This window comes from Chelonia mydas, chromosome 24 (genome assembly GCF_015237465.2).
Source record: "Chelonia mydas isolate rCheMyd1 chromosome 24, rCheMyd1.pri.v2, whole genome shotgun sequence".
Taxonomy (NCBI): Eukaryota; Metazoa; Chordata; order Testudines; family Cheloniidae; genus Chelonia; species Chelonia mydas.
The window spans coordinates 16,752,126-16,766,621 of NC_051264.2; the positions used below are offsets into that span (position 1 = coordinate 16,752,126).

The following is a 14,496-nucleotide window of genomic DNA, read 5'->3' on the forward strand; positions in this document are numbered from 1 at the left end:
CGCTTTGCTGGGCAAACACAGACCATCTGAGTCTCTCTCTGCGCTGGGTCCTGCGCTGCCCAGGTGAGTCGAAACGATGGGCAGGGGCCCCTCCTTGTGTCTGAAGGGGAATTTCTTTGCTAATCCTACCCAGAAGCCACAGACATTTGCTATTACCAAGGCAAACTGTGGGACTCCCTGCCACTGGGTATTAGTGGGCTTAGCCTGTGGGATTCCCTGCTACTGGGTATTAATGGGGTTAACGTGGGGACTCAATAGGCAGAGTTGTTAGGTTAGATCTGTGACCTGGGTGAATTTTTCTCCCTTGTTTCATGTTAATCAAATGAGATATTCCCCATTTATGAATCTCTAAGCCACAGGTCACTCCCACAGCCCAGGAGTTCTGACCTCCCACCCCTTCTCAACCCCTCCCCACTCCCAGAACTGGGGATAAAACCCACGAGTCCTGGCTCCCACACCCCCTTCTCCAACCATTAGGCCATTCTGCAGAGCACAGAGGTCGCCAGTCTAACAAGTCTGTGAGGGGCACATTCTGGGACAGAGGCAATAGCCCAGAGGTCCCTGGTGCAGAGCTGCAGCCCGACTGTGGGGTAGAGAAGCAGCTCGGTGGCTTGAAGCTTCCTGTGTTACAGTGAGGCTGAGAAGGACCCTGCGTGCTCTCATGAGTCAGGGTGTAGCAGCAGTTCCTGTGACAGGCAGATGAGAACAAGGTGGGTGGGGGTGGGGTGGCTTTTTCTACCTTGTAGCAGTGAGTTCCACAGGCATCAGCTCCAGCATGCTAGGAGCCAATAGCAACGATCCCCACCTCCCTTGGCCAGCCAGTCCTAGGCCCTGAAACCAGATGAGTCGGTGCCTCCTAGTGGGGAAAGGCCCCGTGTCCCATTCCCTGCCCCACTGAGCCAACCATCCCTCCAGGTCACAGCCAATGTGATGTTCTCTGCATAGCTGTAACTTGATCTATTAGACAATTGTCCCCTTCCTCACTCGCTGCACATCTGCTATCCCTCTTTCCCTTCCCTGCTGCCCACAACTCTATCTTGTAGCAGTGAGTTCCTCTGGCCATGGTCCGTTGCTGAGAATACCCAGCCTGGACATTCTGGAGGACCAGAGGGTGCCCAGAGAGGTCCCCTCTGTTATTTCTCCCTTCCTCTTCTTCCACTCTCCCTTTCCCCCTCCTCTGTCATCCCTTCCAACCCCTCCTCTGTCTCTCCCCAGGGCACCATGGACCGAGGCAACATGACCCTCTCACCCGTAACCTGGACAAACTCCAGCCAGCCTCCAGCATCCATGAAGAGCACTAACCTGGCCATTGCTGTGTTGTTCTTTGCCACCTTCCTAGTGGGTGTGGTGGGGAACGGGCTGTACCTGTGGGTGCTGGGGCTGAAGATGAGGAGGACAGTGACCACGCTCTGGTTCCTCCACTTGGTCTCCTGTTCTCTCCTCTTTACCCTGATTCTCCCTTTCTTCACTGTCCATGTTCTCCTTGGTTTCCACTGGGTCTTCGGCACGGTCATGTGCAAGGTCCTCAGTGCCTGCACCTACCTGGGCATGTTCTCCTCTGTCTTCCTCCTTGCCCTCATCAGCCTGGACCGCTACACCCTCACCTGCCGCCCAGTCTGGTCCCGGCGTCACCGCACCATGTCCTGGGGCAGGAAGATGGTCCTGGGTGTGTGGCTGGCCTCCTTTACCCTTAGTGCTCCCTACCTGGCTTTCCAGGAGACCTGGGAGAAGGAGGGGGGCAAGGTCATTTGCGCCACTTATTACATCCTCTCCAGAGACCAGGACAGAGCTGAGACGCAGGCCTGGAGGATACACATTTATGTTGTGCTGTTCGTGGTCCGGTTCCTGCTGGGCTTTCTGCTGCCCTTCTGCATCATCGCCGGATGCTACGGCCGGATGGGGCTGGAGATGAAGGAGAAGGGGCTGGCACGGAGCAGGAAGCCCTTCAAAGTCATGGTGGCCGCAGTGGTGTCTTTCTTCTGTGGCTGGCTGCCTTACCACCTCTACCAGAGCTTGACGCTCATCAGAGATGTGCCACAGTCATTGACTGATGCCTTCCTGCTTGTTAGCATCATCATGTTCTGCTTCAACGTCTGCTTCACTCCAGTCCTCTACCTCTTTGTGGGGCAGACGTTCCATCAGGTGCTCAGGACGTCCCTCTTCGCTCAGGTCAAAGCGGCTTTTCATGAGGATCTCGATAGTGATGTGTCTGGACCAGATTCTAGAGGGAGAACAGGCGAGAAGCTAACTGCGTGGAAGTAGAGAAAAACTTGAAGTCCTGCAAGATCTAGATACCTGTTAGTTTTAAACTGGTTGGGTTCTAGGTATCTCAAGATGTCCTAACTGAATAGAGTTTCTTTGGGTCTAGATTCGCAGCTGGCTCTAGATTCTCTTGTGTTCTATGTCTCATGGCATATTATAATTAAGGCTCAGAGTCTGTCACGGAGGTCATGGATTCTGTGACTTTTTGTGACCTCCGTGACTTCTGCAGCGGCCGGTGCTGGCTCAGGGGCTGCCTGAGCCGGGCAACCCCTGGGCCAGCAGCAGCGGTTTGGGTGTGTGGGATGGGACTCAGGACTAGGGGAAGGGGTGGAGGATGCGGGGGGGGGTACTTACTTTGGGATGGGGCCTTCCTGGCTCCCACTGGCATGGCCCTGCCACTCCTAGTCAGAGGAGGGGACAGGGAGCTCTGCGCGCTACCTGCACCCACAGGCTCCACCCCTGGAGATCCCATTGGCTGTGGTTCCTGGTGAATGGGAGCTATGCACCTGTGGATTGTGGTGGGAGCAGTGTGCGGAGCCCCCTGGCCCCTGTGCTGCCTAGGAGCTGCAGAGACACACGGAGGGGGGTAGGGAGCCGCTGCCAGCCCTGCCTCCCCCCCAGCATCAGCAGGGATCCCAGGCCAGCTCCCCCAGCACCTGCAGCACCTCTGGAATGCCCCCCCAAGAGCACCTGCAACCCCCTGCCCAAGCTTTAGTTAGGGGTATATAGTAAAAGTCAGGCACAGGTCATAGGCCATGAATTTTTGTTTACTGCCTGTGACCTGTCCATGACTTTTACTAAAATTACTCATGACTAAAATGGAGCCTTAATTATAACCCCCTAGGGTCCAGAGGCTTCTAGATTCCTGTTTGGTTCTAGAACGCTATAGCTGCCATGGGTAGAAATAGTCTAAAACTCCATGTGAGCCCAAGAGGTCTATATTAGGCTGACTCTGGAAGTGCGTGTAGTTTTGGATGTCAAAATGCTTTTCAACCGCATAAAAGTCCACGCATTCTAAATCCATCACTGTTGGTAGGTCTTCATGGATTCCAAGTTTCTTAAAGCCTGGTAGGGTCCCTTGGGCTCTAGGTTCCTGGATAGTTCCAGAATCTTGCACTTGGGGATATGGTTTTTATACCCGGTGGTATTTCACAGGTTCTAGAATCCTGGCATTCTAGAACCTCAGGGGTTCGACCACTCTCAAACTTTAAAAACCAGTCTTTTCTCGAACCTTGTTCATCCCAAGCACCTGGTATTAAAACTGATTTCATGGTGGGGTAGCCCCCCCCTCCAAATGGAATAACCAGACATCACTGGTTACTTTGGGGCATGGAGAAAATGGGTCAGATTGTGAGCTGATGTAAATCAGCATGGCTCAGCTGAGCTTATTTCAGGACTCCTGAGTTCTATCCCCAGCTCTGGGAGGTGAGTGGGGTCTGGTGTGTTAAAGCATCCTAAATTGGGAATGGCTCATCTGATAGACTTGTGTTCAATGGCACAGAGCCCCCTAGGTTGATGCTGCTTGTGTTCGGTTGCAGGGAGTCCCACAGGTTAACTCTAATGATATCAAATTTCTGTGGCTTCTTATATTCGTAGATTCTAAGGTCAGAATTGACCATTGTAACCTTATAGTCTGACTTCCATATAACACAGGCCAGAGAACTTCCCCAAACTAATTCCTACAGCAGATCTTCCAGAAAAATGCCCAACCTTGATTTAAAATAGCCAGTGAAGGTGATATGATACAGTGAAAATGATACAGTGAAGGTGAATCCACCGCAAACCTCAGTCAGTGGTCCCAATGGTAAATTCACCGTGCTGTTAAAGACAAGCACCTTATTTCCTGCCTGAATTTGTCTAACATCAGCCTCCAGCTACTGGATCATTTTAGACCTTCCTCTGCTAGATTGATGAAACCACGGTCAAATATTTGCTCCCCATGGAAGTACTGACAGATGGGTATCAGGTCCCTGCTTAACTTTCTCTTTAAGCTACAGTGATGGAGCTCCTGGAGTCTCTCAGTCTCAGACTGTGTCTACACTGGGGGCAGTGCATAGAACTCCACATATCAGTCCAAAGGGAATTAAAACACTCCCCTTCTGGGGGCCAATTTATTAGGCCTGTGGCAGGCTGGACGAGGCCCTAAGAGCCCCTGCTGGAGGCCTCATGGCCCTGCCACATCCTGACCCAGCGCAGTGGAGAGGGTCCTCTAAGCTCTTTTGCTGGAGCTGGAGGAGTGCAGATGGCCTGGCTGAGCTACAGGACCTTGGACAGAGCCCTGCTAGCAGAGACCAGGGGGAGCGAGAAGGAGCTCTGGGCTGGCTGCTGAGACTCAACCAGGACAAGCCCCTGCGGTGTGGGTGAAGAACACGCTGGGGCTCTGGGGAAGTGGCCCCGGGAAGTGTAGCAGTGATACAGTTTATTTAAAGGCACAAGGCAGATGGCTGATATCGATCCAGTCCCTAGGCTGGGCTCCGGAGTCGTGAGTGGGCTGGGATCCCGCCACCCACTAGCCACTCGGAAAGTGGGCTGGACTCTGTGTACCCCAGAAGGTGGAACTGGACTCTTTTAGTGGCCTAGCAGGAGAGCTGGGGCCAGAAAGGCCCAGAGAAGGCAAAGACCTCGCCTCCTGGGAGGGAGCCCTGGGGCACCACTCCATACCAGAGCAGGGACAATTTGAGAGAGCCCAGAAGGGGCTGGGAGCCCGTTTGAACCAGGGTGCTGTGATGGACGGAGGAGCGAGTCCAAGGAGAGAGCTGCAGACAGAGACATTCCAGAGGGCAATGAAACAGAGGGCCTCTGTTGGACTTGTACCCTGGCCAGAGTTTGATTTGTATTTCACATACAGACTGTGTGTGACTCCTCCGGAGGGCTGAGTTGCTGAGGACTCACCACAAAGCTCTGATCCGGGGGGGGGGGCCACTGGTGATAGGCCACTGCCACCCCGTTACAAGGCCTGACACGCATCAGTCGTCCAGACAGCAACAAAAGGCTCCGGCAGCGGGACACTACACTGCTAAAGTGAGGTGTGGAGGACACCGCATGCAGGTGCAGAGAGCTGCACTGGGTACATACCCCAAAAATCTGGGGTGTCTTTACTAACCTATGCTGGGCCTCTCAGTCCACCTGTCTGCTTACACCTGGGCGAGCTGTCCAGGCAGCGTTCGTACTCTGTGTGCTCTTGTAAGCTGCGTAAGGCAGGCTTTCCACCCTTTTAATCCTTCTCTTGGCTCTTCTCTGACCTCTCTCCAATTGATCACCATCCCCCTGGGACTGTGGGCACCGGAACTGGACACAGGATGCTGGCAGGGCTCTAGTACATCCAGTGGTCTAGATCCTAGCAGGGACTGTCTGGGGTCAGGACTCCTGGGTTCTTTCCCGAGCTCTGGGAGGGGAGTGGGATCTAGTAGTTAGAGCAGGGGGCTGGGAGTCAGGACACCTGGGTTCTGTCTGAGTTTGTTGGGGTGGAAGGGAGTGGCCTCTAGTAGGTTAGACCAAGCTGGCCTGGGGGCCAGGACTCCTGAGTTGTATCCCCAACTCTGGGAGTGGGGTGGAGTCTGGTGGTTGGAGCGGTGGGGTGGCTGGGCATCGAGAAAAGAGAAGTGAGGGTTCCTGTTTCACCTACATGTTCTTGCTAAGTCCCTTGGTGAAGGAATTCATGGAAAGGCTGCCACTTCCTCTTCTAGCTTAAAACCCTCAGTGACTCGGAGCTCTCCCCGGCGCGTCCGTTGCACAGACCCTGGCCACGGAGCTGGGACCCAAAGACCCGTGACGGGAGCCCAACACGACTGGGAAAAGAGACCCCCCAGTTGCACGGTATGCGACAACAAGGGTGAACTGTGGGGTGTGGGGTCTAGTTGGCAACCGCAGGGGATCTGCAAGTGCGGAGTCCTGGGTTCTGGCTCAGGGAGGGGAGTGGGGTCTAGTGGTTAGAGCAAGGGGAGGAGCCGGTAGCCCGATCTCCTGGGTTCTATTCTGTTAGAGTGTCTTTGGCTGGGTGGTAAAGGAGATACTGTTCTTCCACTACTGAGGCATGAGGGTCCCTGTATCTCTGTCTGCCCCACTTTCTCCAAACTCTTTCAGTCCCTCCCTCCTACTCCAAGGATCTCCCCGGCCCTGACACTGCTATCGACCCCCGCGCCAGCACAGGAGCCATCTCTGGCCACCCCCAGGGAAGGTGGGAGGGGAAATCAGCTCACAGCTGCGAGTTTTCTTCTTTGCCATCATCCTGCCATAGGGGGCTGGACCTGCGGGGCTGGGGCTGAAGATGAGGAGCACGGTGACCAGCCAGCGGTTCCTCTACCTGGTTCTCAGCCCCCTGTTCTCCTCCTATTGTATACCGGTGTTTGCTGCAGTTCTGCTGGATGCAGCGTCCCCTGAGGGGAAACTCTCCATGTCCCTTTCCTCACGCCCCTGAGTCAGCCAAACATCCAGATCAGAGCCACATCGTTTTCTCTCTGTGGTTCTGTGTTTGACCCTCTAGACTATTTTCCCCTTCTCCGCTCCTCCCACTTGCGCTGTCCTCCTTTCCCCTCTCCACCTGCCATCCAGTCTTGTAGCAGTGAGTTCCAGCAGTGAGGAAGGGTGCTGCAGAGTGAGCTCTGGCCACAAGGGGGCACTCGGGTAACAGGCACCCTGTTGCAGAGACCCACAGGTAAATATCTCTTGTGTGTAGTGGCAGGGGGTCCCGTGGGTTAACCCTGATCGTTTCCAGTGGTGGGAGGTACCTTGAGTTAATGGCACCGGTGTCTAGTGGCAGGGGGTCCCCTGGCTTAGCCATCTTGAGGAACAGATCTTGCGATTGCTCTTCTGCTTCAGTGAGGAAAAACATCTATTTGCCCTGGGACTTTCCCTTTCCTGAGTTGCACACTGGCAAAATGATTGTGTTTGCCACACCTTGGGCATCCGTGCCCACACGCAGGACAGTTCCATATGGCTACGACTGCATTTCTAACAACCCTTCCTTGCTTCTGGCTTCTCTTGTTTTCACAGCTCTTGATGGCAGGCTTTTATGAGCAGCAGGATGCCCTCCAGCCCGTGACCGCAGGTCTGGGCGCTTACGAAGGTGGATTTACACTGTAACGTACGCACGTGGTTTTCTGGCTCACCTGTACGTCTCGATCGTCTTGCCGTGGTTTCAGCTGCCTCCTGTACGGCCCCCAGCTCATTCGAGGGGTTCAATTCGTCTCTGTCACTGTCCTAGCTCACGCTGAGTTTCACACCAGGCCACACACAGTCCTAATGCGGGAGTCCCCCATGTCTCCACATTCACAAGATCACGCTGCTAGTTGTAGATCGATGTCGGACTGATTTATATTTTCCCCGTCTGGCTGACTTCCAGTGCAAAATTCCTGCCTCTCGGCCATGAACGCTTCTCCGCCCTGCACAGCCCCACCCCTTCTTCCTTAAGGCTTGTATATTTTTCTCTGCCACATTATCAGATTGAAAAGGAGGACTTGTGGCACCTTAGAGACCAATCCATTTATTTGAGCATAAGCTTTCGTGAGCTGCAGCTCGCTTCATCGGATGCTGTAGCTCACGAAAGCTTCTGCTCAAATAAATGGGTTAGTCTCTAAGGTGCCACGAGTCCTCCTGTTCTTTTTGCGCATACAGAGTAACACGGCTGCTCCTCTGAAAACTATCAAATTGAAACCTGTTCAGTTTCCTCTGCCACCTGGGGAAACCGAGCTGTTTGCAGCTGTTTGTCTCTTTGTCTGCACGCTGCCCCGCCCAAATCATGGCTTCCACTTTCTCCGGTTCTCTGGTGAGGTTCAACAAGGACCAGTGCAGAGTCCTGCACTTAGGATGGAAGAATCCCAGGCACCGCTACAGGCTGGGGACCGACTGGCTAAGCAGCAGTTCTGCAGAAAAGAGTCTGGGGATTACAGTGGACGAGAAGCTGGATATGAGTCCCCAGCTCTGGGAAGCCCCGATGCCTGGACCCCCTCTGCAGCCCTGGGACTGGAGGATTCTTGCTCCTTGCCGAGGCCTCAGGGTTAGCGGTTAGAGCAGGGGAGGGTGACTCAGGAGATCTGGGTTCTATCCCTGGCTCTGGCAGGGGAATGGGGACTGGTTTTAAAGTGATGCCTGTTTCTTAGGGGGGGTCTCTCTACTAAGACAGTGTCCAAATTTATTCATTCATTCCCATTTATGGTTTGCAGCTTCTCCATCTCAGCGAGCAGGCAGAGGCGGAGCGTGTAGAAGACACAGAGTTAAGGGGAGAGACCTCAACACCCAGGGAAGCACAGACTCACGGACGCTTTGCTGGGCAAATACAGACCATCTGAGTCTCTCTCTGCACTGGGTCCTGCGCTGCCCAGGTGAGTCGAGACAATGGGCAGCTCCCCTCATTGGGTCTGAAGGGGAATTTCTTTATTAATCCTACCTAGATGCCACAGACATTTGCTATTACCAAGGCAAACCAGGGGGACTACCTGCCGCTGGGTATTAATGGGGTTAACATGAGGACTCAATAGGCAGAGGTAGTAGGTGGGGTCTGTGACAGGGGTGATTTTTCTCTCTTGTTTCAGGTTAATCAGATGAGGTGTTCCCCATTTATGAAGCTCTAAGCCACAGGACCCCCCCCCCCCCCGCGTTCCTCCCACAGCCCAGGAGTCCTGCCTCCCAGTCTGCGGCTCTAACGCACTAGACCTGACTCACCTGCCAGAGCCAGGAATAGAACCCAGGAGTCCTGGCTCCCAGTCTCCCCAGCTGTAACCATTAGGCCAGTCTGCAGAGCACAGAGGACACCGTGCTAACGAGGCCTGGGGAGGGGGGCTGCAGTCCCTGACAGAGGCAATAGCCCAGAGGTCCCTGGTGCAGAGCTGCAGCCCGGCTGAGGGGCAGAGAAGCAGGCTGGTGCATTGAGGCTTCCTGTGTTACAATGAGGGTGAGAAGGACGCTGCATGCTCTCGAGTCAGGGCGTAGCAGCAGTTCCTGTGACAGGCAGAAGAGTACAAGAGGCGGGGAAGGATGTTTTTTTTTCCTCATCTTGTAGCAGTGAGTTCCACTGGCCCCAGCTCTTGCATGCTAGGAGTCAACACCCCCGATCCCTACCTCCCTGACCGTGCTAGTCCCAGGCCCTGAAGCCAGATCAGAGCCAGCGCCTGCTAGTGGGAACAGGTCTCATGTGCTGGGCAGGAATCTGCTTGGGAAATGGGTGACAAATTGGTTGGGGAGGTCATGAGATGCAGCCCTCTGAATGTGAGCTGCTGCTAAGATCCAAATTGCACTGACACCCCCGTGTGTAGAGCAACTGCCCTGAAAACCGGCGCTCTGCAGCGGAGGCTGGGGTGGGGTTTGTGTGGCAAATGTGGGAGCGTTGGGTCAAGGAGCTCCCAGGATTCAGCCCCTCTCCCCAAAATATGAGCCGATTTCTCGTTTTCAGATTGTCAGGACGTTCTCGGTGCAGAGCCGGGGAAAAACCAAAGATTCAGGCCTTCCTGAAAGGCAGAGCACGTACAGCCCCTGATCTGGGCTATTGAATGGGGGCTGGGACTGGTACAGAAATATTTCAGACGTTGTTCCATTACTAAAGTGTTTGTACTTTGGCTCACAGGCAGTTCACACCTCTGCAGGCTGTAGCTTGCACAGGAACTCTCCAGTGAGTAACACACGCCCTGAGCTGTGTGCTGACGGGGGGCGGACCACGGGCACCGTTCTTAGTCTTTGCACCTAGAGATGAGGCGTGTGACGTTGTCCTCCCCCATCTTAGCACATCCAAGCTGCCGTGCGTGAGCTGTCCCAGCTGGCTGGGCATTCCTGGGGCTTTTTAGCCAGAGCAGGAGGATGCAGCCTTTCACGGGAATCAGTTCACAATTCGATGCAGGGGTAAAACGTAGAGAATGCAGGAATCCTTGCTTTTATTCTTCACCTACCCTAACCACTGGACCCCACTTCCCTACCAGGGATAGACCCCAGGAGCATTCCCTGCTCTATCCACTAGATGCCACTCCCTATCCAGAGCTGCGGATAGAACCCAGGAGTCAAAGCTTCCAACACCCCCACCCACTCTAACCACTAGATCCCACTCCCCTCCTAGAGCCAGGGATAGACCCCAGGAATCCTGGCTCCCAGCCCCCGCTGCTCTAACCCACCAGACCCTACCCCCCACCCAGAGGCAGAATTACTCAGTAGTTCTGAAGTGAAGTCAACAGACATACACTGCTTTACACAAGCTGAGACTCTCGCCGGTTCACTCCATTGCCTTATTGACTTTCAGCTTAGTCTCCCAAAATTTTTTGCAATTTTTTGTGCTTCTAGTTTTTGGGATGTTTCCCAGCTGAGCACCCTTAAAGAGACCTGATTTTCCACAGGGAAGGTGCTTGACACTTTCTGAACATCAGACCACTCAAGTTGGAAACACCTAAAACCTTGAAGCTCCAAGCATGACCAGCCACCCTAACCCTAACCCCAGCCCTTTGCCCTTTGCACAAGAGTCTTGGGCCACAAAGCTCCAAGTAACACTCCTTCCAGAGCTGGGACCTTCCCTAGATGCACAGTGTGACAGGTTGCCCCCTTAGGATATCACCAGATGTGCTGAGATACCACTGAGCCTGCCTGTTATGCCAACCTGGGCACCCTTTTTACCGGTCTTGCTGAGCCAAGCGATTAAGCTTCCTCCAGCCCACACACAGGCAGGGCCACACCAAACTGCAGAACGAAACAGACACTGAGATCAGCTCTGGGAAGCCTCAGCTTAAGGGACTTGCCCCAGCACTCAGGTATCCACCTCCCTTGGAGTGCAGACCGAAAGGTATATTATGAAATCCACCTCCTCCCTCAATGTGGAGGAGGGTATACACAGCCTCTTCCCCCCCTCCCCACCATGTCCATTATGAAATGTACAAATTGAGTTATATTATGAACAAGAAATAAGTTTATTATTAACAAAAGGTGAATTTTAAGTGAATATAAAACACCAAACAAAGCAGATTCCTGAGCAAATAAAACAAAGTAAGCTCAATATACAAATTGTAACCTGTAATTTCTTATCCTAAATGTTATTTTCGGCTGGTTTCAAAGTTTCTGTGGTTCAGAGTTTCAGTTACATTTCTTTTCAGATTGGACCCCTCTCTGTCTGGACTCTCCCCACCCCGCCTTCCCTTCAGGTGGCTTTACCAGTCTTTCTTCTTGGGCAGAAAGGCCATGGAGAGGAGGAATCACATTTGCCTTCCTCTCGACCCTTAAATAGGATTTACATGATGCGGGAATCCTTTGTTTCCCAAACTTGACCCCCTCTTGCCTTCCGATGGAAAGTTACAAAAAGTCCCAGGTAATGTTTAGCATCAGGTGTCAAGACCACCTGACATAGTAGTGTCACAGTTAGGTCCCTGGAAGCCTCACAGGAGGGAGAGAGATTAGTATCTTCATAGTTTAGTTGTTCCTTCCTGATGGCTTATCACATTTGATGGCCTGTCGTCTGGTGGGTGTCTTCCCAATATACACCCAGATTCAAAGAATCTGGAACCTGTTCAATTCTATATGGTTTGAAAACACTCCAGAATCCAATGGGATCCTAGCTCCAGTCAGGAATCTGGAACTCATGGACCCTATTGAGTGTAAACACATTGAGAGATTTAAAACGAAGATTCCAGAGCCAGCCAATGATGCAGATCCCATGAGAATCAGTTAGGTTCGAACACATTGAGAGACCTAAAACAAATGAGATTCTGGAACCAGCTAGTGATCTGGAATACCCTTGAACACACACAGAGTTTCATAACATTGAAAGACCAAGAACAAATGAGGTTCTAGAGGTGGATAATAATCTAGATTCTTTAAAGACCTATTGATGTTGAAAAGATTGAGAGACCTAGAACACATGGGATTCTGCAGATGACAAGGAACCTGGAATCCCAAGGACACTGCTCGGTTTATAAACATTGAAATACCGGGAACCCATCACATTTTAGTTCAATCAGGGATGAAGGAACAGGTGGGATGACAAGTTTCCAGTGTTCTCTTACTCCAGGCACTTTCAGTCCATCTCCAGTTCTGGTCCCTCAACTTCTGTCCCTTGTTTCCCACTGGGCTCAGGTGCTTCGCTGCCGAGATCATCAATGAAAGCTGCCTTGACCAGAGTGTGTGTGGGGGGGTGGAGGGTGAGAAAACCTGGATTTGTGCTGGAAATGGCCCAACTTGATGATCACTTTAGATAAGCTATTACCAGCAGGAGAGTGGGGCGGGAGAAGGTATTGTTTCATGGTCTCTGTGTGTATATAATGTCTTCTGCAGTTTCCACAGTATGCATCCGATGAAGTGAGCTGTAGCTCACGAAAGCTCATGCTCAAATAAATTGGTTAGTCTCTAAGGTGCCACAAGTCCTCCTTTTCTTTTTGACCAGAGTCATGAGGGACATCCTGAGCACCTGCCAGAACATCTGCTCCACAAAGATGTAGAGGACGGGGATACAGCAAGTGTTGAAACACGTCAGGAGGGTGTAAATAAGCAGGAAGGTGCTCGTGAATGACACCAGCAACGCATTCTCGTAGGGCAGCAGGCCGTGGCAGAGGTGGTAGGGCAGCCAGCAGACGAAGGATGACACCACGGCAGTTACCATGACTTTGAAAGGCTTCCTTCTCTGCGCCAGCCCCCTCTTCTTCATCTACAGCCCTGTCCAGCCATGGCATCCCACGTTTGTGCAGAGGGGCAGCAGGAAGCCTATCAGAAACTGCACCCTGAACAGAACGTGTCCTCCAGGCCTGGTCTTGGCTCTGTCCCCCTCTCCAGAGAAGGTGTAACTATTCGTGCAGACAACCCTGATCCGTCCATCTCCAGGAGCTCCCGGAAACCCAGTTAGGGAGCACTGAGGGTGAAGGTGACCAGCTACATGCCCGCGAACAGCTTCCTGACCTGGGCCACGGTGGGGTGATGCCGGGACCCAACAGGGCGGCAGGGGAGAGTGCAGTGGTCCCGGCTGGTAAGGGTGAGGAGGAAGATGCAGAGAACATGCCCAGGGAGAGGCAGGCGTTGAGTTCATACATGGCCATGCCGAAGACCCAGTGGAAACCCAGGCAGAGGTAGACGCGAACAGAGTTATAAAGCAGGACGTGAGCAGGTAGGTGAGCACCAGATGGAAGGAGAAGAGGGAGGTCACCATCATCCTCAACCTCGGCCCCAGAACCCACAGGCACAGCCCACAGCCAGCCATCCCAGCAGGGGATGCCACAAGCAGCTGCCATTTGATTTCCCTTCCCGACAAGCTGGGGGTTGCTCCCATTGGCTGCTGGGCTGGCTGGGAAGGTGGAGGAGCCATGAGGGGCGGGCTGGCTGGGAAGGCGCAGGGACTGTGAGGGTCTGGGCTGGCTGGGAAGGTTGAGGGGCCGTGAGTTGTGGGATGGCCAGGAACGGGGAGGTGCCGTGAGGGGCTGGGATGACTGGGAAGGCAGAGGGGCCATGAGGGGCTGGGCCAGCTGGGAAGGTGGAGGAGCTGTGAGGGGTCGGGTTGGCTAGGAAGGCGGAGGGGAGGTGAAGAGCCTGGCAGTGGAGGGGCCGGGCCAGACGGGAACTGGAGGGGCCGGGCTGGGTGGGAAGTGGAGTGGCCATGATGGGTCAGGCCAGTCAGGAAGGTGGAGGGGCCGTGAGGAATCAGGCTGGTCGGGAAGGCGGAGGGGCTGTGAGGGTTCGGGCTGCCCAGGAAGGCGGAGGTGCCAGGAGAGACCTGGCTGGTTGGGAAGGCAGAGGGGCCGTGAGACCCTAAGGAGGTGTGGGAAGAACACAAAGGGAATTGGAGAAGAGGGAGAGAGCGACAGACGTGTGGAGCCCTAACGCTGACAATCCCTGCATTTCATTCTCCTCCCTGCACAAACCGGCAAGTCCCCCAGCCCGATCCAGGGAGAACCAGGAGTCCTGGCTCACAACACCCATGCCCCCGATCTATCTCACTGGACCCCATCCCTTCCCGGAGCCATGGATAGAACCCCAAAGTCCCGGCTCCCACCCCACTCTAACCACTAGATCCCACTCTCCACACAGACCTGGGGATAGAACCCAGGAGTCCTGGCTCCCAGTTAGCCACTCTAACCACTAGACCCCACTCCCCTCAGAATTCAACCTTGGTCTCGTGTACCATGCCGTTGGGGGCAGTTTTCCCCCTAGCGTTGGGTTCCTGTCGGGGGTCTCAGGGTCCCAGCTCCGAGGATGGGGCCTGTGTAACGAACACCCCGGGGGGGCTGGGTGTGACTGAGATTTTATCTAGAACAGGAAGGGGCCGCATTTCACAGGAGTTGTCTC

General features: G+C 53.9%; 1 protein-coding gene and 2 pseudogenes across 1 annotated transcript; 2 read left to right on the forward strand and 1 right to left on the reverse strand.

The window, feature by feature from the left end:
* The window catches only part of LOC102937395, a 54,540-nt pseudogene continuing 40,044 nt past the window's right edge, over window positions 1-14,496 (forward strand).
* Window positions 1,222-2,262, forward strand: LOC122463797 (probable G-protein coupled receptor 33). Its single transcript, XM_043535603.1, has one exon. It carries the CDS (start codon window positions 1,222-1,224, stop codon window positions 2,260-2,262), a length of 1,041 nt encoding a protein of 346 aa, XP_043391538.1.
* LOC119564183 lies at window positions 12,502-14,093 on the reverse strand (annotated as a pseudogene).

Bases quoted from the DNA above. Each gene is read 5' to 3' on its own strand.
- LOC122463797 (XM_043535603.1), top strand. From the start codon at position 1,222: ATGGACCGAGGCAACATGACCCTCTCACCCGTAACCTGGACAAACTCC.